Source organism: Telmatherina bonti (assembly GCF_933228915.1).
Source record: "Telmatherina bonti genome assembly, chromosome: 6".
In the NCBI taxonomy this organism is placed as follows: domain Eukaryota; kingdom Metazoa; phylum Chordata; class Actinopteri; order Atheriniformes; family Telmatherinidae; genus Telmatherina; species Telmatherina bonti.
In genome coordinates this window covers 4,286,339-4,311,501 of record NC_136624.1, presented here as the reverse complement: position 1 = coordinate 4,311,501, position 25,163 = coordinate 4,286,339, and the positions used below count along the sequence as shown (strand labels likewise).

The 25,163-nt window shown below is 44.4% G+C and overlaps 1 protein-coding gene across 1 annotated transcript in view; it reads left to right on the top strand.

Moving 5' to 3' along the window:
* LOC306757794 (contactin-4-like) overlaps positions 1 to 25,163 on the top strand; it is a gene marked incomplete at both ends in the record, with an annotated part of 220,075 nt that overhangs the window by 52,553 nt on the left and 142,359 nt on the right. The window contains 2 exons of the mRNA XM_079242929.1: positions 4,587 to 4,762; positions 22,775 to 22,870. Of these exons, the coding sequence (XP_079099055.1) occupies positions 4,587 to 4,762; positions 22,775 to 22,870 (272 nt within the window). The remainder of the gene's footprint in view (positions 1 to 4,586; positions 4,763 to 22,774; positions 22,871 to 25,163) is intronic.

Below are 25,163 nucleotides of genomic sequence, written 5' to 3'. Positions count from 1 at the left end.
TGTGAGACGCTTTGCTTGTGAGACGTTCCGCTTGTGAGACGTTCCGCTTGTGAGACGTTCCGCTTGTGAGACGTTCCGCTTGTGAGACGCTCCGCTTGTGAGACACTCCGCTTCTGAAACGTTCCGCTTGTGAGACGTTCCGCTTGTGAGACGTTCCGCTTGTGAGACGCTCCGCTTGTGAGACGTTCCGCTTGTGAGACGTTCCGCTTGTGAGACGTTCCGCTTGTGAGACGCTCCGCTTGTGAGACGTTCCGCTTGTGAGACGCTCCGCTTGTGAGACGTTCCGCTTGTGAGACGCTCCGCTTGTGAGACGCTCCGCTTGTGAGACGTTCCGCTTGTGAGACGCTCCGCTTGTGAGACGTTCCGCTTGTGAGACGTTCCGCTTGTGAGACACTCCGCTTGTGAGACGTTCCGCTTGTGAGACGTTCCGCTTGTGAGACGTTCCGCTTGTGAGACGCTCCGCTTGTGAGACGTTCCGCTTGTGAGACGTTCCGCTTGTGAGACGTTCCGCTTGTGAGACGCTCCGCTTGTGAGACGCTCCGCTTGTGAGACGCTCCGCTTGTGAGACGTTCCGCTTGTGAGACGCTCCGCTTGTGAGACGTTCCGCTTGTGAGACGTTCCGCTTGTGAGACGTTCCGCTTGTGAGACGCTTTGCTTGTGAGACGTTCCGCTTGTGAGACGTTCCGCTTGTGAGACGTTCCGCTTGTGAGACGTTCCGCTTGTGAGACGTTCCGCTTGTGAGACGCTCCGCTTGTGAGACGTTCCGCTTGTGAGACGCTCCGCTTGTGAGACGCTCCCCTTGTGAGACGTTCCGCTTGTGAGACGCTTTGCTTGTGAGACGTTCCGCTTGTGAGACGTTCCGCTTGTGAGACGTTCCGCTTGTGAGACGCTCCGCTTGTGAGACGCTCCGCTTGTGAGACGTTCCGCTTCTGAGACGCTCCGCTTGTGAGACGCTCCGCTTGTGAGACGTTCCGCTTGTGAGACGTTCCGCTTGTGAGACGTTCCGCTTGTGAGACGTTCCGCTTCTGAGACGTTCCGCTTCTGAGACGCTCCGCTTGTGAGACGCTCCGCTTGTGAGACGTTCCGCTTGTGAGACGTTCCGCTTGTGAGACGCTCCGCTTGTGAGACGTTCCGCTTGTGAGACGTTCCGCTTGTGAGACGTTCCGCTTGTGAGACGCTTTGCTTGTGAGACGTTCCGCTTGTGAGACGCTTTGCTTGTGAGACGTTCCGCTTGTGAGACGTTCCGCTTGTGAGACGTTCCGCTTGTGAGACGCTCCGCTTGTGAGACGCTCCGCTTGTGAGACGTTCCGCTTGTGAGACGTTCCGCTTGTGAGACGCTCCGCTTGTGAGACGCTCCGCTTGTGAGACGTTCCGCTTGTGAGACGTTTCGCTTGTGAGACGTTTCGCTTGTGAGACGTTCCGCTTGTGAGACGTTCCGCTTGCTAGACGCTCCGCTTGTGAGACGTTCCGCTTGTGAGACGCTCCGCTTGTGAGACGTTCCGCTTGTGAGACACTCCGCTTGTGAGACGCTCCGCTTGTGAGACGCTCCGCTTGTGAGACGCTCCGCTTGTGAGACGTTCCGCTTGTGAGACGTTTGGCTTGTGAGACGTTTCGCTTGTGAGACGCTCCGCTTGTGAGACGCTCCGCTTGTGAGACGTTTGGCTTGTGAGACACTCCGCTTGTGAGACGTTCCGCTTGTGAGACGCTCCGCTTGTGAGACGCTCCGCTTGTGAGACGTTCCGCTTGTGAGACGTTCCGCTTGTGAGACGCTCCGCTTGTGATTTCTGAGACCTAGAGGGGAGGTCTCAGAAATCCACATGGAGAACAGCTGATAAAATTTACTCAAGTCCATTGCAGTTTATTTCATGCAAATATATCATGATTATACTCACTACATATTTATACCCTTCAAACTGTAACATCTTTGGTATTTTTCCCAAAATCATTAAAAGAAATAGGAGCCGATCTTTGGCTTCTGCTAAAGCAAATCGCCAGAACATACAAGTCCAAGCTAATTATCTGCTCTTCTGTAATGTGTAGCTTCAACACTGGTTCATCTTTTCATAGGTCAGCATTAAGCGGTCTGACAAACAGACAAGAAAAAGAAAGATCCCACTCATCTGAACATGGCCGGAGATAAGCACCAGACTGAAAATGAGCGAAGCAGCATTCATGTTTAAAGAAAAAACATTGGAGAGCTGCTGCTAAAGAGCACCGTGAAGATAACACAGCAAGTTTCTGGAGCAGTTCTTTAATCTGTGCCTCCAGGTGAGCTTTTCAGCCGTCATAATTCCAAATAGCTTGGAATGTTTTCAGAAGGAAGGCATTTTTCCTGAAAACAGAGCATTTGAGAGAAGTATCTTGCTATTGGTTATTGATTATTGGAGAGATGAACATGGACTACACCACTCCCTGGTCAGCAAGATAACACAGGTCTTACATAGTGAACAGCTTCTAACAGGTGCATCGAGCGCAGCTGCAAGTCTGAAGCTAAATTTGATCCACATTATAAAGAAAAAAACTGGAAATAACACCAAAATGATATAAATGATTAGTTGCGGAAAAATGCTGAGCAGGAAAAACTAATTGTGCATTATAAATACAGTTCATGCTTTACTTTCAGATAAATCATTTCTTTTATTTTCCATTTTAATCTTTAATTCCAGTTTACATCATCATGAAATTATCTATAAATAGTGAAAAACTGCTGCAACTCATGTTAACCAGACAACAATCCCAGCCTGGTGGAGGAAAGACATGCTGGGTGGCTGCAGCTAAAATCCTGCAGCCAGAAACCTTTTCTGTATGAATTCTCAGGTGTACGCCTCACCTGTTGCCTCATCACCCCGTCCACCTGCTGAAGCGTTGTGAAGGCAGCCGTCTCCACCGCCGCTCACATAAAGCTCAAACTGCCAGAAGCACATCAGTGGGAAAGTTGCAGCACCGAGACGGAAACCGAGGGGAAATCTGCTGCTTTGTTTCTTTCCACAACTTGCTGAACATTTTAAACAGTTAAATATTGGTCAGAAGTTTTAAGAAGAGATGAACTGCTTGAAACAGGAAGTACATTCTCCGTAGTCCTGGACACTAACGGCTGCTTCTTCCTCCTGATGGCAGCTGCTACCGCTCACATCCGTTCTTCTGACAGCGGCTAGCCTCAGATATTCCGTACAGCACATGCTACGTGGCCATAAAAACCACCTTGCAACATGCAGCAGACTTTCTGAGGGGTGCAAAAACTTTTTGAATGGTCACGCTGGTCAACATAAGCTCTACAGTGATCTAACTGACAGGATTTGTTTTTACAATCATATCTGGGAACTAAAACGTGTCCAGAAGGTCTAAAAGTCTTGAAATGAGCATTCGTGTCTTCCTTCCTTTGTCGCTTCGGGGGGAAGGTTATAACTCCCTGTTTATCACTGCAGATGAGCCAAAGAGGAAATGTTTGGACAAAGAGTATTTAAAAAGATCAGAACCAAAATATTAAAATATGGCTCAAGACTTTTGCAGAAAACGGTAAGAATGAAAGTGGAGCCACAGACACAACAGCACTGAAGGCTTTCCCCTCATATTGGCATAACAAGGAGAGTTAAGCCATCAGTACACAAAACAGCTCTGCACAACTGTCTCCTGTATACAGAAGGGCTTAAAGAAAGCTCCTTCCTTCCCATCAAAGGTTATTTATGTTCCAGAGTTTTTTACCGCTGTGACTCCAATCACACTGGAAACATCAGAAATTCAAAGTTCTCCTCAAGGAAAAAGTCAACTTCAAGTCATTCTGATCAAACTTGTTTAAAAAATATCTCAAATGAACCTTAGATGCATGTTAGCCGTTACTTCAACATCGCTGCCAGCACGTGACCGTGCATGCGCCGCTGGTTGCCGCCGCTGGTTGCCGCCGCTTGTTGCCACCGCTTGTTGCCGCCGCTGGTTGCCGCCGCTGGTTGCCGCCGCTGGTTGCCGCCGCTTGTTGCCGCCGCTGGTTGCCGCCGCTGGTTGCCGCCGCTTGTTGCCGCCGCTGGTTGCCGCCGCTTGTTGCCGCCGCTGGTTGCCGCCGCTTGTTGCCGCCGCTGGTGCAAGGCCTGGTGTGAAGTGATGGATTTCTTTCTACCTGTGTTTTCTAATAGGACGTGTCTGTGTGGAGCGATCTGAGAGTCTGTTGCCATGTTAACTGAATTACACCGTTCGTTGATCACCCCTAACACCAGCGATAATCATGAGAACGGCTCTTGAATGCACAAGTGTGCAGGCAGCCTCGCAGGCATTTGTTTTAATTGTGGAGCCGTGATGATTAAGCAGGAATTTTATATGGTTTGACTGGAGGTTGGCAAGATGGATGGCCTGCAATGCTATCTGTTCTCAGAGAGTCAGAGTCCTTGGCATCATAACGGTTTGCTGCTGCTTAGATTAAAACCAAGCTGCAGGGCATGCTCCCTGGACCCTTTCCCCCTTTCACTCTTCAAACACAATCAAACGTTCAAGTCATTTTCTTCTTGTTGGAAACGCTTCCCTCGCCCCAGCACACACCCAACAATGTTTAATTTCTTCATGTGCATGTTAACTTTTACCTTTTTCTTTTTTTTAAGGTGGAAATTAAATGGAACAGAGATCCTTCCCAAAGCTGGATCGCACTACAGCCTTTCTGGAGGCAACCTGCGGATCAGCCGTCTGAACAAAGACCAGCACGCTGGAACGTACCAGTGCCTCGCTTCCAACTCTTTCGGGACCATCGTCAGCCGAGAGGCCAGTCTAACCTTCGCATGTGAGTCTATTTTTCTTTTGTCTCTCTGGGGGCAAACTTCTGTGGCTTCTGAACCTCCAGTGAAGGAAAGGGCAGAGGCAGCAGAAAGAAAAAAGGCCAGTTCCAGCATTGTTTATTGTTCTTGATGATGTGCTCAAGACAGGGAATCATTCCTCTGGGGAGCCATTATTTCTGCGTGTGCTGACTGGAGCTTACAGCAGTCACTGCTGCAGATCAAACATCAGCCCAAGAGAAGACTTTAGAAATAAAGAGCAATGCAGTAATTAAAAGAGGTGTCTCCCCCAGAGCCGGCATTTAATGCTAAAACTGCAGCTTTCTGCGGCTTTACAGGACTCTGCTTTGGGTCTGTTGGTGAAGACCAGAAATAGAGCAGAAAGCAGAGCAGATGTGTAAACACATCGCATGGACTGAATGCAGCATGTGGCCAAAAACAAGACAAAACATCAGCAACTGCAGCTAAATGTGAAGTCTTCGACACGCACAGCCCTCTACTCACTGAACAGCATGAGGCCAGTCATCATTTCAGAGTCTAGCTGCCAGAATAGTTTGTGTTTGATTGGAAAATAGATGATGATGATGGTGATGGTGATGAACAATGAATCGTTTACATTTCATCTTCTACTTTGTTGCTTTGGAAACCGAAACAGTTTACGGAGTTTTTACTTGATGCTTCTGCATTTTGACTCATCTAATATGCAATGCACTGTCCGTCTTTAGTAGTGATGTGTGATCAATACTAAAATATCAATTCTCCTGATTGCACCTGCTGGTGCTCTGGAATTAATTTCACCTTAAAATATCAGTAGTTTAGTACTTTGGCATAAATGGATACTTTATAACTAAGTGGAATACAGTGGAAAGTAACTGTACTGGAACTACTTGTTCTTCCGCCGGCCATGAGGCACAGAGTAGCAGCAGTACTCCGGTCACTCATTTAGTCGTGTGTGAAGCTGAACAGCAGCAGCGCTGTAGGACGTGTGTGTAGGAACACAAAGATGTTTTCTGGCAGTACTACCCAGGTAATATCTGGTACTATCTAGGTACTATCAGGTACAATCAGGTACTATTACGTACTAGATAGTATTCAGTAACTATTCAGAGAGGAGGGAGAAAACATGGAGCTCTGATGCTGAACTTCAGTTGTGTGATTTTTATCTGACTGCAGGATTCACTTTTTGTGTTTGCGATTATATATATATTTTTTTTCTTATGGATGCATTCATACACAAGATTTCTTTGTTATTTTTAATCTTTATCATTCACTTCTTTTTGCAGTTTTTTCAGATGATACTAATAAAAAAAAAAGGTAAATTGCCACTTTCAGGCAGATTTTGAGGGGTTTTATGAGACATGACGTGTCTCGTGTTGACATGTTTGCTTGACGGTCTCTGGTCTTTGTGTTCCTGAAGCAGCATTGAGTCGATACGTTCTGACTGCATGTGCCAGTTGTTGGAAAGGCGTAAATGATGACATTCACAGCAAGTGAGTGATCGCTTGCTCAGATTAGATTCTGAGGTTTACCGTTCGGGTACAAGGCCACCGATCTGTCTTGGCACATTTGTTTGGTCGCCTGGACCAGTGGAAAGTCAATCCATGATCTCATTCTGCTGGTGGGTTTCCACTCTGATGGGATGACAGTTCCATCAGTCGCTGGGATCTGACCTTAGCAGCCTTCAGTTGTTGTCGCAGAGTGGGGTCACACTTTGTGTGTATGACTGAGTATCATCTATCTTCTTTATTACTCATGGAATAGCTTAATTAACTTCAGAACAAGATTAAATGTCGAGGGTTCATGGGATTAATTTAAAGGGCAACTGAAATTACATCCGAGTGTCATGTAATTCACAATGGAAATTTAAAGGCACACGAGGAGACAAAATAACTCAAAATATCGGTACAGTACTTAGTAAAAGCATTTTTTTTGTTTACAGGAGAAAAACAAGTACTGATTTGTTAAATCATCAAATGAGCTTTAATCTAAATGTTTCGTCTTTGTTCTTTAACACGGTCTGGACCCTCTGAGTCAAGCTGTCTCTAAGTCTTTACCAGGAACGGTTCTCCTGGCGTCTTGAAGGACTTTCCAAAGCTCCTGGATATTTCTGCCTTTTGTTCTGTTCTCTGTCCGGATGATCCCAAACTGCTTGAGAAGGATCCATCCCTCCAACAGACCCGTTGCCACTAATTTTAATCTGGTCTGGTGACCATAACCTCAGACTTTTCTCCCTGTTCCTCTGCATTAAAGCTGGGGTAAGTAATGTTGGAACGCTAGCAGGATGTGAACGCGGCGCCCTGTCTTGGCCCCTCCCATTGTATAGGCTCCTCCTCCTGTCTTGGCCCCTCCCCCAGTCTTGGCCCATCCCGTTGTTGCGGCTCCTCCCCCCACCCTGGCTCCTCCCCCTGTCTTGGCCCCTCCTCTTGCATTGGCTCCTCCTCCTGTCTTGGCCCATCCCCTTGTTGTGGCCCCACCCTGGCTCCTCCTCCTGGCTTGGCTCCTCCCCCTCTGGTTCTGCTCCTTGCGTGATCCGAGGCTTTTTTATTCGCAGCTTTTTCCACCAACGATTTTCTCTTTCTCGGCTGTTTAGCAGGAGGAGGTAAATAAACCAAACCGGGTCGGGAAATCCTTCCTGCATTTTCTCAGCCATGTTTGCCTTCCGAGTTTCTTCTTCACTACTTTGTATTTTCATCCTAACACGCTGTTTATATGCAGGGTGTCTCTATCAGGTATGTGCTGCTGGAGGGGGAGGAGGGGAGCTGGGAGAAGAAGCTACGAAATATAAGAAATGAACAACTCCATTTGTGTCGGAACGTTTGGATTGGTCAGAGTTTTTACAGATTTACAGTAAACTGAGGGGTCTAACTATATTTCTTATTGTTCATGATGACAGAATGTATAGACTACTATCAGGACGAGGAACCGCTTCACCCAGTGGAACACATCTCTGAGCAGGATTATGGATGGATCAGCTGAAGGTCCGATGCATCTCTCATGTTATGTGTCTGGATTTTTTTCTACTTCTTAAGGACGTCACTGTCGCTGTCTTGTGGCCTGACGGTCCTTCCTCTGTTGAGTTTCCTGGGCAGGTGGGGGTCCTGGCGACTAAGGATTGAGAAACACTGCTATAAACCAAAGTAATTCCCCTCACATGCAAAGTGAAAGTTATTTGCTTTTAAATTGGGTGACCTGTCAGGTGTCATCACTGTCCCACATGTTCTAGATGTTTCCTGCGTCGACACACATGACCCACATAACAAGGTGTTGAAAAAGTCCATTTAGCTTGAATCAGGCCTGCAGCAGGGAAACCTCTAAAACCTGAAATATGGCAGTTCTCATTGACTGACATCTATTGTTGTACGAGACTCTGCCCTCCTGTTTCTTTTTATTTGTTGTGTGAGATGTTTATGGGCTGCAGGATGTGTCGCCACCACCCAATCACAGCTTGGGACGGGAAGGCTGAATTAATAATGTTCTGTCCAAATCTCTATTATAGACCAGAGCAGACCCCTGAAAATGTAAATGATATTTTCTCAGCTTCGGCCTCACTTCAGCTGTCGTGTTCCGCTCAACGGGAACAATCTATATCCAACTTAAAGGGTAAAAGTAAAGAACAAAGCAAATGAAGATGTCGGTTTTCCAACACACACACACACACACACACACACACACACACATATATATATATATATATATATATATATATATATATATATATATATATATATATATATATATATATATACTGTATATTAGGATAACTGTTTTGTTAAGCAATCAGCTGTCTCTCATGCATTTTCTTGACCACTTGCACCATTTCAGGGTCCCTGAACTGGACTAAGAAGTGCATTAGCTGAAGTTTATGTATTTTAGTTTGTCTGTTTTGTGTATTTTAAAGCAGAATTTTTATGAATCTTACTTTCTACCATCGTCTCAGTCAGCTCGTTTCTCAAACAAACCACAGTTGATTGTTTTGCCTCAGTGTGAAGGTCAATTAATTCTCTGTATTGAATTTGGTCTTTAAATTGATAATGAAAGTTTGATTGTGTCATTTGGGGCACTGGTGGTTTTAGGAAAGCTCTGCTGATCGGTGAACATGTGCTGCCTTCTGATTCAGACATTTAGTTCTGAGGGATTTCTGCCATTTCTGCCGTAAAGCCATCAGCAGCGTCTTCATCTTGTTTCAGGTGCTGGAAGTGAACCGTGGTACCACCTCAAACCAGTATATCAATCTAAAAATAACAGTCATCCTCCTACTTTCAGAGAGAAACTCTTTTTTTTTTTACAGTTTGTTGATGTAGGTGATGCTTTCAAGGTTATTCCTTGAAGCTGGCGGGACTCCAGATGCTTCAGCATTTCTCTGCATGTCACAAACTTTTGATGGATGGCGATGCTCCTTGCAGGGGTTGTAGCTGTCTTCCTCCTGAGGCAAGGATAACTGATGGGCAGTGGGCGCCCCACTCAATACTCCCTGCCCTTGATTAGTATGTCCATCGATTCCGTATCAGTGATTATGTAAAAGATGTAGCTCATAATTCACACTGATGAACAGGCTTCAATATGAGCTTTACATTGTCAGTCTCGGGTTTTGGGGCAGTTGTGCTTCGAATGAAGCGACAAGCTAATTTGGTGTTTCGAGAGATGTTCCTATGCTGAAGGAAGACTGACATATGCAGCAACTCCTGGGAGTGTACGTACAGTTACACATATTCTAGATAAATATTGGCTCATCAGTGTATGAGAAGCCTCCATTTAGCTAACAAGAGCAGTAACGATTCCAGATCTCACCAGAGAAGGTGTAAAGCCTCGAGGGCGGACAAGAATACTTCATTTGGATGCAAATAAATCCTGCAGACTCCTTTCAGCTGGTGTGATAATGTGGAGAGTATATTGACTTAGTTAATGAGGCGTGAAAAGCTAATAGGATATATTCTGGCTTTTGCTTCTGACTGCAGTAGACTATCAAGATATCACTCTTGGGAAGTGCTATAAAGGCAGCATATGATGGTCTGAACTGAACTGTCCACACCTGAAAGAGACAGAAGCTGAAGGAGTGGAGAAAAGTCTCAGCAGATCTCAGACTGCAGTCTTTTAGGCCTTGTTGATGGTGTACATCGCTGTCTTTAACAACACACACAAGGACTGAAAAATAGATGTTCCAAACATTCACGACTTTCCCTTCTTTAAGAAAATAACCTTGGATGAATGACATGTTCCATAAATATCTGAATGGTGTTAGACGAACCTTCAGCCTGATCCTGCTGCGTTTTATGCAACAACAGCTCAATGTTTAATCCATTTTATTCTTCTCTCTGCCATGTTATTCATTTTGTAAGCTGTTAGGACCAGCAGCAGCTGCAGTGGTGTTACTACTGTCCTGTATGTCAGGACAAGCTCATCAGTTTGGGTTGGCTGCTCATCTTTTACTGAATTATCCCCTGAAACACGTCTGCTACCATTTTCCGACATGTTTGTTTATCACAGCGTGCCGTAAAGCACATCTTGACGTAAAATACTGCAGTAAAGCAGCTTATGGTGGCGTAAACGATAGAGCCTCGTATGGAATGATGACATTTTCTATCGTCCAGACGATACATATCGTCATATCACCCAGCGCTGGTCTAGAACTACATATCCCACCAGCATGGGCAACAGTCTGCCTACTTTTTTTCCTTTGCTTTGCACTTTGAGAAATGTCAAAGACTTCAGATAAAACACGGAGGAAAAGCCATGATTTCATGGGTATTTAAAGGGTTATTTCTGTTTAGAAACGACTACTCTGTTGACTTACAGCACTCCTGTGATCCTCCGTTTCTTTATCTTGTGCTGATGAAGGAAAACAGCATCTTTGGAACCAGCCGTGTCAGTCTGCATTGCTACAACGCAGCTGAAGCTCATGCATTTTCCTCTGACTGTGAGCTGAAGGTGGCCAAATGTGTTCTGGCGAGACCCAAAATGCAAGATCAGGCAGAAGGAATGCAGAGGAAGAGATGTTTTAGTCACTGCAGCAGCAGGATACCAGAACACAAAGCAAAGACAGGTCAACCGACTGGACGAAGGGGAAAAGCTACGACACCAAGGAAAGAGGGAACACTGGTACTGAACTGGTGGAGAACAAGACAAACTGGTTAATAAGAAGCAGGGGAAATAAATGAGCATATTAAAGCAGGTGAGCTGATGAACAGGAAGAAAACACACAGAGGGAAAAACGACTAAATAAAACAGGAAGAACTCAGAATGAACCCAAACTAAAATCCTGACACGATGTGAAAAGGATGTTCTCCCAGCGCTTTACGCTGTGGTCACACCGTGAGGAAGGGTTTGTGTGCACACAAACACCTGCACATGCATGTTGCTGCCATCATCGTGCCATCCAGCACGCAGGTTGGGACGAAGCCAACCTTCACGGATGAGCAGGTGTGTGGAAGTATGATTAGTGCTTCTGGCATTTGGAAAGCTCACATGTCTAGGATGTGATCATCAGTTTAATCTGGATCATTGTTTGTAATGCCAGCCCAGGTTTGCAATAATTGATGCTAATGGATCTGGATGGGACATGACGTTTACTTATCCTGAGATAATTAATCACTGTTTGCCACTTGCTGAAGATGCAGGAACCATAAACAGACATGTAAAAGGACTTCTTTATGTCCGACTTTTCAAGCTTTTTAAATCATCAAACATCTGCGTGAGCTTAGACAGATATGCCTTTGGTCTGGCCCCCCATCCACCGCCGCGTCTCGCCCCCCACCGCATTGTTAATGTTGCTTTCTGCTGCGCTCTCCAAGCCTTTTCTCAACAATGCTTCTTTTGCTGTGTTTTAGCTGCAAAGCGTGGCTGGTTAGAGGCGGGGTGGGGTGGATGTCTGCCGCCGTGGACAGGGACAATGAGCGGCTTTACATCACCACTTCATAAATCACAACAGCTTTGATCTCAGCCAAAACAAATCCCAAAAAGACTTTTTTTGGTGGAGGATTGGATTCAGTACTTCAGATGTCCCCTGCTTTTGTTGACTTTGTTCTTTTGGGATATTTTGGGGAGGATTGGGGGGCTTTTATCTAACCTTCTATCGCGCCTTTAGATGAAAGTAAGTGGTGAGGTTTGTCAGTGTTTTTGAGTGGTCCTTCCAAAAAGAAGAAGTATTTTGTCCATCATTTCAACCCCTTTGATTAAGACTGTTGCTTTGCTGTACATCCAGGAGAAGAAAGACGGACTAATGTACAGCCAGGATAACTCACTGTAGCTAAAGGGCTGCAGATAAAGGAACAAAGCAGACATAGCAGCGACACGCTTTCATCGGAGATGCCAGCGATCAGCCTTCTGACAAGAGGAAAGCCAATTAGCTTTGCTACAACGTTAATCATTTCTGAGTGGCAGTTTGCAGATACCAGCTTTGGAGAGAGGCAAGAAAATAAACCACCTAATTCCTGCATCACCACTAGATTTGTTCTGCACATCATCAGCATCGTCTGCGAGATCCACGAGTTAAAACGTCTCTTCTTTACCTGCATCCTTTACCTGTACACCTTGGTCGCCGCGCCGCCATGATCTTTCTGGAGGTGATTTTTCAGACCCAGTAGGTAAAATTAGGAGGGACGGGGATTTGCTGGGTATAAATTACAGCAGAGAACAAGTTTGTCATCCCATCTGTGGACCCGATGCTCACTAACTCGGCTGAGGGGATGGCGTGTTGTTTTCCAGCGTGGAGGGTGTAAATCTGGAGAGGGGATCCGCGTCAGCCATCCAGTTTAGATTATTTTACAATCCTTTGAGGTTAAGGTAATGAGAAGCTATCAGCACAAGCAACTCTGATGGTTAATGTTGCTAATCTGGGGAAATGAGGCCATGTCTGCATTAGCCTCTGTTTGTCTCCAAATGTGCACAAACTGTTTTATCTCAGTTTAATCCTGCACTCTGCTCATTTTGACAGGGTGTAAATAATTCACAGCCAAGATGTAGGACACAAGAAACTGCAATGTGAAGTGTGAGCGTCAGGGCAGCAGTGTGGTTTACAGATGTTATGTTGGTAGTTTATGATATAATACAGAAGAAGCAGAAAAGATTTACAGTCGGAAAAATTCAGCCTGAAATTGGACCGATACTTTATCTAATGTCCGTCAGGAGGCTGCAAACTGTCATTCGTCCACATGTCCTGTCTTATCTCAGATCACAGTTTTCTCCTAAAATGTTATTAAAATAAGATCAAGTTTATAAAAGCAATAAAGTTTCAGAAGGAAGCAAAACAAAACGCTGCTTCACCAAAAGTAATAAAACAGCAAACAAATGATTTTAAACAAACTTGAAGTCAAAACTTCCACATTTTTACATAGTTTATACGTTGATCTGCAAACGTAGAGCATCTTTCATCATTTCATCCTGAGAAACCAGCAGAATACGCTGCGTGCTGCAGACGTACAGCTCAGGATGGTAAACCCTGCATGCAGACGCCAGGATGTCACCGTCTGCTCATCACCTGCTTGAAAATATCATTTCTAATGTTTTTGGGAGTTTTGACCAGTTTATTAACGTAGCAAAACGATGATGGATCAACAAGAGAGACTTCAATTACTGAAATAAGAGAAGAAAATATGAGCATATCTGTCCCAGCTTGACCAGGTAAACTAACAGTAATAATTAATGACGATGATGATGATGAAGAGACCACAGTGTGTTGGATGTATGAAAATATTTTCATCTGATATGATGAAAACCAGTTCCATCATCCCTCTGGGACTTGGGCTGGCCTGTAGGCTACTTCAGAAATAAACCAACCATCATATGAAGCAGAGACGTTTTACTGAAGCAGTTGAAAACTCGGCTCACCTGAAGCAGTTTGCACAGATTCCTGGTTTAAAATGTTTCACTCTGAAGCAGAAGAATGGATCCATTGTGGGGGGGGGCTTGACATTGTTGTCGTTGATGAAAAGACGAAAAGGGTTCCCAGCAGAACAAGTTGGGGATCACCACCGTACACCAATCAGAACAAGACGAAAATGATTGGAGCCAGTTTGTTCCCACATGGAACCGACCGGTTATTCAGTCATATCCATAACGTCCACCAGTCCCAGTCCCATTTCACCCAGTCCTGCAGAGGAACATCAGAGCTTCCACCACCATAACATCCCAGTTTTATCTGAGTGAAACTTTGCAAGTCGTTGACCTCCAGCCAACCGCAGCCGCCGTCCTGGCGACACTGAAAATGTCCGAGTCACTTCTTCACGTTGTGTCGAAGATTCAGGACAACTTCCAGTCAAGCGTAGTCCTGCTTACATATCCTTCTCTGATGTTTGCACATATCATGCACATATCATGCACATATCATGCTCATATCATGCACATATCATGCACATATCATGCACATATCATGCTAATATCATGCACATATCATGCACATATCATGCACATATCATGCACATATCATGCTCATATCATGCACATATCATGCACATATCATGCACATATCATGCACATATCATGCTCATATCATGCACATATCATGCACATATCATGCACATATCATGCTCATATCATGCACATATCATGCACATATCATGCACATATCATGCACATATCATGCTCATATCATGCACATATCATGCTCATATCATGCACATATCATGCACATATAATGCACATATCATGCTCATATCATGCACATATGCTCATATCATGCACATATCATGCACATATCATGCACATATCATGCTAATATCATGCTCATATCATGCTCATATCATGCACATATCATGCACATATCATGCACATATCATGCACATATAATGCACATATCATGCACATATCATGCTCATATCATGCTCATATCATGCTAATATCATGCACATATCATGCACATATCATGCACATATGCTCATATCATGCTAATATCATGCACATATCATGCACATATCATGCACATATCATGCTAATATCATGCACATATCATGCACATATCATGCACATATAATGCTCATATCATGCACATATCATGCACATATCATGCTCATATCATGCACATATAATGCACATATCATGCACATATCATGCACATATCATGCTCATATCATGCACATATCATGCACATATCATGCTAATATCATGCACATATCATGCACATATCATGCACATATCATGCACATATCATGCACATATCATGCTCATATCATGCACATATCATGCACATATCATGCTCATATCATGCACATATCATGCACATATCATGCACATATCATGCTAATATCATGCACATATCATGCACATATCATGCTCATATCATGCTAATATCATGCACATATCATGCACATATCATGCTAATATCATGCACATATAATGCACATATAATGCACATATCATGCTCATATCATGCACATATCATGCTCATATCATGCACATATCATGCTCATATCATGCACATATCATGCACATATCATGCACATATCATGCTCATATCATGCACATATCATGCACATATCATGCACATATCATGCACATATAATGCACATATCATGCACATATCATGCTAATATCATGCTCATATCATGCTAATATCATGCACATATCATGCACATATCATGCTCATATCATGCTAATATCATGCACATATCATGCACATATCATGCACATATAATGGTCATATCATGCACATATAATGGTCATATCATGCACATATCATGCACATATCATGCTCATATCATGCACATATCATGCACATATAATGCACATATCATGCACATATCATGCACATATCATGCACATATCATGCTCATATCATGCACATATCATGCACATATAATGCACATATCATGCTCATATCATGCACATATCATGCTCATATCATGCACATATCATGCACATATAATGCACATATCATGCTCATATCATGCACATATCATGCACATATCATGCTCATATCATGCACATATCATGCACATATCATGCTCATATCATGCACATATCATGCACATATCATGCACATATCATGCACATATCATGCTCATATCATGCACATATCATGCACATATCATGCACATATCATGCACATATAATGCACATATCATGCTCATATCATGCACATATCATGCACATATCATGCACATATAATGCACATATCATGCTCATATCATGCACATATCATGCACATATCATGCTCATATCATGCACATATCATGCACATATAATGCACATATCATGCTCATATCATGCACATATCATGCACATATCATGCTCATATCATGCACATATCATGCACATATCATGCACATATCATGCTCATATCATGCACATATAATGCACATATCATGCTCATATCATGCACATATCATGCACATATCATGCTCATATCATGCACATATCATGCACATATCATGCACATATCATGCTCATATCATGCTCATATCATGCACATATCATGCACATATCATGCTCATATCATGCACATATCATGCACATATCATGTGGCTTACCCTCAGATGAAGCCGAGTGCCAACATGAACTTTATTCCTGTTATTTACACTAAAACTAGACGATGACAGGTGCATTTCCTGCAAGTTATTCTGAAACTATTAAAATGAAGCCCATGATAAAAACATGCTTTTCTGTTACACATTTGAAAGAAGTGTAAGAACAGGCAGGTGAGTTCGCTTGCTTCCAAACATGATGTCTAATCTGGAAGGTTTTGTAGAAATCATTGCATTTCCAGGAGTTTTCATGTAATTCTCAGATCATGGATTCTGTTTTAACGTCGGCTCCGCACCGCCTGCTCCGCACCGCCTGCTCCGCACCGCCTGCCGATATTACAGTTTATTATCTTGCTATAAATGAGCAATAATCTGGTTTTCAGTTCTGTCAGTAAGATCAATTAGAAAAAATGAAATACCTTAAATGTGTTTGTTTTCACGTTTCCTGCGTTGTTTTAGTCGAGGAGGGAAATTTTCCAACATCAGAGTCCAGTGATTGTCAGGCTGTGGGCCAGACACCCCAAACAGCGAGTACTGAGGCATGGCGTGTAGCAGCGCGTGACTGGAGAGCCAAAGCAGAGGAAAGTGGAATAAACCGGCTTCATGCAGGAATGATAAACTCTGTCAGGCCAGAAGGACGCTGGAAACATTACTGACAGGCAGAAACAGACTGAGCATGTCAGGCAGACTCCTCAGTCAAAAGAAAAGTTCAGAATCATGGAAAAGTGTTTAAAGTGTTGTTTAGAAATAAATGTCGACGTGGAGGAGAATGTTGTCGCCTCTCTGTGTCCGTCCTGCCGTACGAACACCGTACTCCTCCAGGCAGCGTGTGCTGCTTCGTCTTCTACAGCGGCGGTCCTCGGTCCTGGTCCAAGTGTCCCGCTGCAACACACCTGATTCAAACCGCTGCGTATCCAGCAGACATGTGCAGAGCCTGTCTGAGTCTGGGTCTGGGTCTGGGTCTGAGTCTGAGTCTGGGTCTAAATCTGGGTCTGGGTCTGGGTCTGAGTCTGAGTCTGAGTCTGGGTCTGGGTCTGGGTCTGGGTCTGAATCTGGGTCTGGGTCTGGGTCTGGGTCTAAATCTGGGTCTGGGTCTAAATCTGGGTCTGGGTCTGGGTCTGGGTCTGGGTCTGAGTCTGAGTCTGAGTCTGAGTCTGAGTCTGGGTCTGGGTCTGGGTCTGAGTCTGAGTCTGAGTCTGGGTCTGGGTCTGGGTCTGGGTCTGGGTCTGAATCTGGGTCTGGGTCTGGGTCTGAGTCTGAGTCTGAGTCTGAGTCTGGGTCTAAATCTGGGTCTGGGTCTGGGTCTGAATCTGGGTCTGGGTCTGGGTCTGGGTCTGGGTCTGAGTCTGAGTCTGAGTCTGGGTCTGAGTCTGGGTCTGGGTCTGGGTCTGGGTCTGGGTCTGGGTCTGAGTCTGGGTCTGGGTCTGGGTCTGGGTCTGAGTCTGGGTTTGGGTCTGGGTCTAAATCTGGGTCTGGGTCTAAATCTGGGTCTGGGTCTGAGTCTGGGTCTAAATCTGGGTCTGGGTCTGGGTCTGAGTCTGGGTCTGGGTCTGAGTCTGAGTCTGGGTCTGGGTCTGGGTCTGGGTCTGGGTCTGGGTCTGAGTCTGGGTCTGGGTCTGGGTCTAAATCTGGGTCTGGGTCTGAGTCTGGGTCTAAATCTGGGTCTGGGTCTGAGTCTGAGTCTGAGTCTGAGTCTGAGTCTGAGTCTGGGTCTGAGTCTGGGTCTGGGTCTGGGTCTGAGTCTGGGTCTGGGTCTGGGTCTGAGTCTGGGTCTGGGTCTGAGTCTGGGTCTGGGTCTGGGTCTGGGTCTGAGTCTGAGTCTGAGTCTGAGTCTGGGTCTGGGTCTGGGTCTGGGTCTGGGTCTGAGTCTGAGTCTGAGTCTGAGTCTGGGTCTGAGTCTGAGTCTGAGTCTGGGTCTGAGTCTGAGTCTGAGTCTGGGTCTGAGTCTGAGTCTGAGTCTGGGTCTGAGTCTGAGTCTGAGTCTGGGTCTGAGTCTGAGTCTGAGTCTGAGTCTGGGTCTGAGTCTGAGTCTGGGTCTGGGTCTGGGTCTGGGTCTGGGTCTGGGTCTGAGTAGGCCCCCGGACTGAGGACTGAGGATCAGGCTGTCACACACTGCCTCAGCTGGACGGGTAAACCAGCAAGCAGGCGCCACACACACCGGCTACTGGTCAGGACCATGAATCAGAATGGGACCACTGGTTTCAGGAGCTGCAGCTGCTAACAGAGAAAACCTCATAATAAAGTGGTTCCTGGTGGATTCGGTTCACCGCTGTGCCAAAGCGCCTAAAACGCTTCTCTTGCTAAGATACGGCCGAAGATTGTCGTTATGAGATCAATAACTTTGTTGTTTATGAATCAATGCATTAGAATAACAGACTTAGTACTTCTACACACGATTGTCTTGATGCAGTCATATTTACTCTGTAACGTTCGTAATGCAACACTACCGGCTCCTCCCACCGTTGGCTCCTCCTACCAATGGCCCCTCCCACTGGTGGCTCCTCTCACCAATGGCTCCTCCCACCGTTGGCTCCTCCTACCAATGGCCCCTCCCACTGGTGGCTCCTCCCACTCCTCTTCCTTGCAATAAAATCTCGTGTGATGTTGTTTATCTGAGTTACACCGCCTGCAAACCAAACTGTGTCCTCTGCTCCTACAGAAGCTCCGAGGTGGGAGGGGCTGCACACCGTGTCAAAACAGTCAGAGACCTGTGCAGCTGGATGTGTGTGTGTGTGTGTGTGTGTGTGTGTGTGTGTGTGTGTTAGGTGAAAAGTAAATGATTCTGGAATTCACTGAGTGAGAACAAACTGGATCATACTGGAGTTGTCTGCCTGCCTGACAGCTTGGTGCTGCAGGCGTCGAGGCGAACTGGAGGAAATGAGGCGGCTGGTCATGTGGGCGGAGCTCATTAGCATATCGTAGACCGCCGCTCTGAATGAAGAAGCAGTTCAGAGTAGAATACGGAGCTGCATTTATCTGGAGAACAGATCCTTCCCTGCACTCTCTTCACATTATCAGCAGTGACTCAGTTTCTCCTCGGGGCTCACCTGCCCTGCTGCCCAGCTACAGCATGCCCCCCCCCCCCCCATGCTGGGAGTAAAGCAGGAATATTTTGACAAGACACTTTTAATGCAAACGAAGCAGCTGTTTCTGTCTGAGCGGAGATGCAAACACAACTAAACCCAGGTCTGGCTGTGGTTTTCTGTTTGTCTCTGACATCACAACCTGTTTCCATGGTGATGATGAAGAACCTGAGATGTTTCCTTCACCCTTTAAACCCAAACGTGACATATCTGACATGGTCTGAGAGACAGTTTACATCACATTACAGTAAAACTTTCATCAATCTCCAGTTGAACACAATCAGACTCCAGGAAGCAGAGGATATCTCCATTCTCATTGTGACACATGATGATGTGAGAAATGGTAAATACCCCCCCCCCCCCCCCCCCCCCCCCCCCCCCCCCCCCCCTCGCCCTGAATGTGTTGATGTTTTAAAAGATCACGATGCAGGATCCTGTCTTAGCTGTGATGATTCATTTCCAGTGCAACACAGAGAACTGTGAGTCTTTTCTATCCTTGAAGTAGACACATCCTGCTGACCCTGAAGAATTATATCTGCTTTTAATCTTCAAAAATATTAGGAATTGCTTTCTTAAGAGAGCTTAAATAGCTATTAGTTAAGCTGCGCTCGTGGCTTAAGTAGAGATTTATGTTTAAAGAAATAATTAAAGTCTGTGTCTTAATGGCCTTGTCCTGCGGCCAGCATGACGTATATCACATGACCTTACAGTCTTCTTCATAAATCAGCGAGCGCAGTATCTGCGATCACTCGGAGCTGAACTAATCAGTAATCGGACGAGCTGCAGTTTCGTAGCGTGCAGGTCTGACATGATGCAGCGCGTTGCAAAACAAGCTTAATTAAGGTTAATTAGCTCAATGTGCAGAATATGTATGGATAAGTCTGAGACTCTGCTTCAGCCATCTCTGTATGTTCATCTTTCATTCGGTTCCAGACTTAAATATTACATATGAAATCTGTTCCGTGCAGCAGTCATGCTGCATGTGCGAATAAATAATATGAATAATTAAGACTAATTAAAATGAAAAATGAAAGTCTACTTTAGTTCAGCAGAAATAAAGAAGACAGCAAAGAGCTGCTTAATGTCGTTGCACAACTTCAGTTTGTTGATATGAGGATTTTTGTAACGTTTTGGTGAAACTACGACACAGATCATCTGCGTGATGTTTCCCTTCCCACACGTCGGTGCAGGATTACGTCCTGTCTGAGTTACATTTACCAGGCGTAACGCAGCGAAGTCGCTTGTTAGAAGAGGTTGTGACCTGTTGTTGTTCCCGTCACAGAAAATAAGCCCAGCTTGATGGTGTTTAAGCTGCTTTGGGGGGTTCAGTCATGGTGGGCATCATGAATGAAGATGACACGATTACCAGCAGACAGGAAAATTTCTCCCAACACGTTATGGTTTCTGTTGGTTTGTTCTCTGTCTGCTATGTATTTAACTCCTGCTGAGATTTAAACAGTAAGGAGAATTTCCTTTTCTTTTCTCTAACAGATGAATGAATGCAATTCTCCAGCAGGCTGCACGGCCGGTGTTGGGCAAGGGGGGGGAGGGGGCCACGCCCCTCAGACAGACATTTGGCCCCCTCAAATCAAATCCGCCAAAAAGGCATAAACTAAACTCTCCCCCCTCTGCACCGAGCTGGTTGTACAGCACGGTATGGCGGGATCACCTCTTTCTCCTCCCAGTGAACAACCAATCAGTGTTTAGTATGCAAATGAGCTGACAAGCAACTTGGTATTTGGGTGTCAGGTTTCTCCCCCTCGCTGGCTGAGCTGCTGCAGCAGTAAAACTTTCAGGAAGTGAAGCTCCTTGTAGCGGTTTATATGGTGAGATATGATACTTAATAACTAATTAACAATAATAATACAGTATTATATAACATCTATATGTTCTGTCAACAGGGGATTGTTGCTTTTTAGGTGTGTGAGCATTGCTCCATCACACATGAGCACTGGGTGCGTGTTCCATCCAGACTGTTGTTGTAAAGTAGGGAACAAGTTTCTTTAAAAGAAAAGAAAAAGAAAAATATTTAACAAAATTCAGAATAAATGTAATGTTTGTCTCTGTTTTTGTTGTTTGTTCTTGATTTTTATATACATTTGAGGTTATTGTTTGAGGGACTGCCTCCTTATTCTGGTCTGGAGTTCGATGGTCTGCCCTGTTGTTGTTTGTGATTGGCCGAACTATCTCAGCTTAGTTTAATATTTTAGTTTATTATTATTTGGCTGTCCTATGATGGACTGGCGAGCTGTCCAGGATGTACCCTGCCTTTCGCCCAAAGACAGCTGGGATAGGCTCCTGCTTCCCCGTGACCCTGAATGGGATTAATCGGTTAGGAAAATGGCTGTTTAATGAGACATCCCAACTTTGATGATTGATATTTGTTTAATTTTTTCTTATTTTAATGTATCTATAATATTTATATTCCGTTTCCCCCCTGAGGGATTGGCACCGTATTGTGGTCAGGGGGTTTGCGTACCTCAGGGACCCTAAGAGCTACACCAGCAGAAGCTTTAGTTGCTGGTGGGACCCCCCCCCCCCTCCTAGCTGGACAGGTATTTGGTTGGAGGCGTGCGTGACAACGTGCAATCCATTTCTTCACACTTATAAACAATAATAAAAAGAGTTGAAGCATGTTTTCCCACAGTCACATTTCTGCCTGCCTCCTCATGTATAGAGCCGGCCTTGGTAGGTAGGTTCTACGTGTTTTCTGCTTTATGCATCATACCATTAATACAGATAAATATAAACATACACATAGCTGGAGCCGACTGCCTGAATGCAGCTGCTGCTAAACGGCAGAAAGCAGCTCTCCATCTGTTCAGATACGTACTTTAATTACTGCTTGTAGAGTTTATTGCTTGCTAAACTGAGACACATTAAACCTGGAATATTGTGTCTTTTTTGTTACATGATCCTGAAAAACTGAAATACAGCAAACAGAAACAACGACACATCCAGCCTCACAAGCCTGTTAAATGTCCCGTCACTGTGGGGCCCGTAGGGCCCCCACACCATATTTTTTCTTCTACTTCCAAGTGAACATCCACAGCACGGACACACAAGGCTGCTTTCCCCCTCTAACTGGCTGCTTTACTGTTTAAAGCGTCCCGTTCATCAGCGCAGCGTTGCTACTGGAATGTTTTTGCGTGGCAGCTTGTGAGGGCGGTTCAGTGGTTTGTGCTGCGCTCTGACACATCTGTGTGTACGGAAACCATACTGCTTTCAAGGTAACGCTGAGGTTTGTTCCTGCAGTCAATAAAAACAAAACAAACATGCCAGCCGAGTGAGCGCCATCATTATCTGGCAACCCGTTGCTATATGCTCCTTGCTCCCTGTTACAACCCTGAACCGAGGTGATCAGGAAGAAAACAGCAGAGAAAAGCATTTTTTATTCACAACATTGTTGTTTATTCAGAGTTCAGGTCATTCTCGTGCACATCAGAGGAGATTTCACATCCTGCCTGTTTTCTGTGTTTTTCAGACTTGGAGAACTTCAAGACTCACAGAAGAAGCTCCGTGTCCGTACGGGAGGGTCAAGGTGTGGTTCTCCTGTGTGGCCCGCCCCCTCATTCTGGAGGTAAAACTCTTTTCTGGCAATTCTCTCAGCTGATTATACCTTCAGTTATGTTTCCATGCTGAGCATCAGCAGTTAACCCGGTCTTCTGTAACCAGATGTCATGGCGGCTAAAAGCCGCTTCACTGAGTCGGAAACTAAAGTTAACATTAAAGACTTCCTCCATCAGCGTTCTGCACCGCCACAAGCAGAAAGTAGGAGTAGAAGTTACAGTAGGAGTTACAGTAGGAGTTAGAGTAGAAGTTACAGTAGAAGTTACAGTAGAACCTACAGTAGAAGTTACAGTAGAACCTACTGTAGAAGTTACAGTAGAACCTACAGTAGAAGTTACAGTAGGAGTTAGAGTAGAAGTTACAGTAGGGGTTACAGTAGAAGTTACAGTAGGAGTTAGAGTAGAAGTTACAGTAGAAGTTACAGTAGAACCTACAGTAGAAGTTACAGTAGAACCTACTGTAGAAGTTACAGTAGAACCTACAGTAGAAGTTACAGTAGGAGTTAGAGTAGAAGTTACAGTAGGGGTTACAGTAGAAGTTACAGTAGGAGTTAGAGTAGAAGTTACAGTAGGGGTTACTGTAGAACCTACAGTAGAAGTTACAGTAGAACCTACAGTAGAAGTTACTGTAGAAGTTACTGTAGAAGTTACAGTAGAAGTTACAGTAGAACCTACAGTAGAAGTTACAGTAGAACCTACAGTAGAAGTTACTGTAGAAGTTACAGTAGAAGTTACAGTAGGAGTTAGAGTAGAAGTTACAGTAGGGGTTACAGTAGAAGTTACAGTAGGAGTTACAGTAGAAGTTACAGTAGGAGTTACAGTAGAAGTTACAGTAGAAGTTACTGTAGAAGTTACAGTAGGAGTTAGAGTAGAAGTTACAGTAGGGGTTACTGTAGAAGTTACAGTAGAAGTTACAGTAGAACCTACAGTAGAAGTTACAGTAGGGGTTACTGTAGAAGTTACAGTAGAAGTTACAGTAGAACCTACAGTAGAAGTTACTGTAGAAGTTACAGTAGGAGTTAGAGTAGAAGTTACAGTAGAACCTACAGTAGAAGTTACAGTAGGGGTTACTGTAGAAGTTACAGTAGAAGTTACAGTAGAACCTACAGTAGAAGTTACAGTAGGAGTTAGAGTAGGGGTTACAGTAGAACCTACAGTAGAAGTTACTGTAGAAGTACAGTAGGGGTTACAGTAGAAGTTACAGTAGAACCTACAGTAGAAGTTACTGTAGGAATTAGAGTAGAAGTTACAGTAGAACCTACAGTAGAAGTTACTGTAGAAGTTACAGTATAACCTACAGTTGGAGTTAGAGTAGAAGTTACAGTAGAACCTACAGTAGAAGTTACAGTAGGAGTTACAGTATAACCTACAGTTGGAGTTAGAGTAGAAGTTACAGTAGAACCTACAGTAGAAGTTACAGTATAACCTACAGTTGGAGTTAGAGTAGAAGTTACAGTAGAACCTACAGTAGAAGTTACAGTAGGAGTTAGAGTAGAAGTTACAGTAGAAGTTACAGTAGAACCTACAGTAGAAGTTACTGTAGAAGTTACAGTAGGGGTTACAGTAGAACCTACAGTGGAAGTTACAGTAGGGGTTACAGTGGAAGTTACAGTTAAAGTTACAGTCGGGGTTACATTAGAAGTTACAGTAGAAGTTACAGCAGAACCTACAGTAGATGTTACAGTAGAAGTTACAGTAGGGTTACAGTAGAAGTTACAGTAGGAGTTACAGTAGAAGTTACAGTAGGAGTTACAGTAGAAGTCACAGTAGAAGTCACAGTAGGTGGTTAACTAATGGTTTAGTGATGGTTTAATGATATTATATTGATAGTTAACTGATGGTTTAATGATGGTTTAGTGATGGTTTAGTGATGGTTTAGTGATGGTTTAGTGATGGTTAACTGATGGTTTAGTGATGGTTTAGTGATGGTTTAGTGATGGTTTAGTGATGGTTTAGTGATGGTTAACTGATGGTTTAGTGATGGTTTAGTGATGGCTAACTGATGGTTTAGTGATGGTTTAGTGATGGTTAAGTGATGGTTTAGTGATGGTTTAGTGATGGCTAACTGATGGTTTAGTGATGGTTTAGTGATGTTAAGTGATGGTTTAGTGATGGTTTAGTGATGGCTAACTGATGGTTTAGTGATGGTTTAGTGATGTTAAGTGATGGTTTAGTGATGGTTTAGTGATGGTTAAGTGATGGTTAAGTGATGGTTTAGTGATGGTTGGTAAAGCTGCTGGACAGGACTTTTACTTTATGAAACCTGGATTTTCACACTGGCCAGAAGCCAAACTACAAATGAGT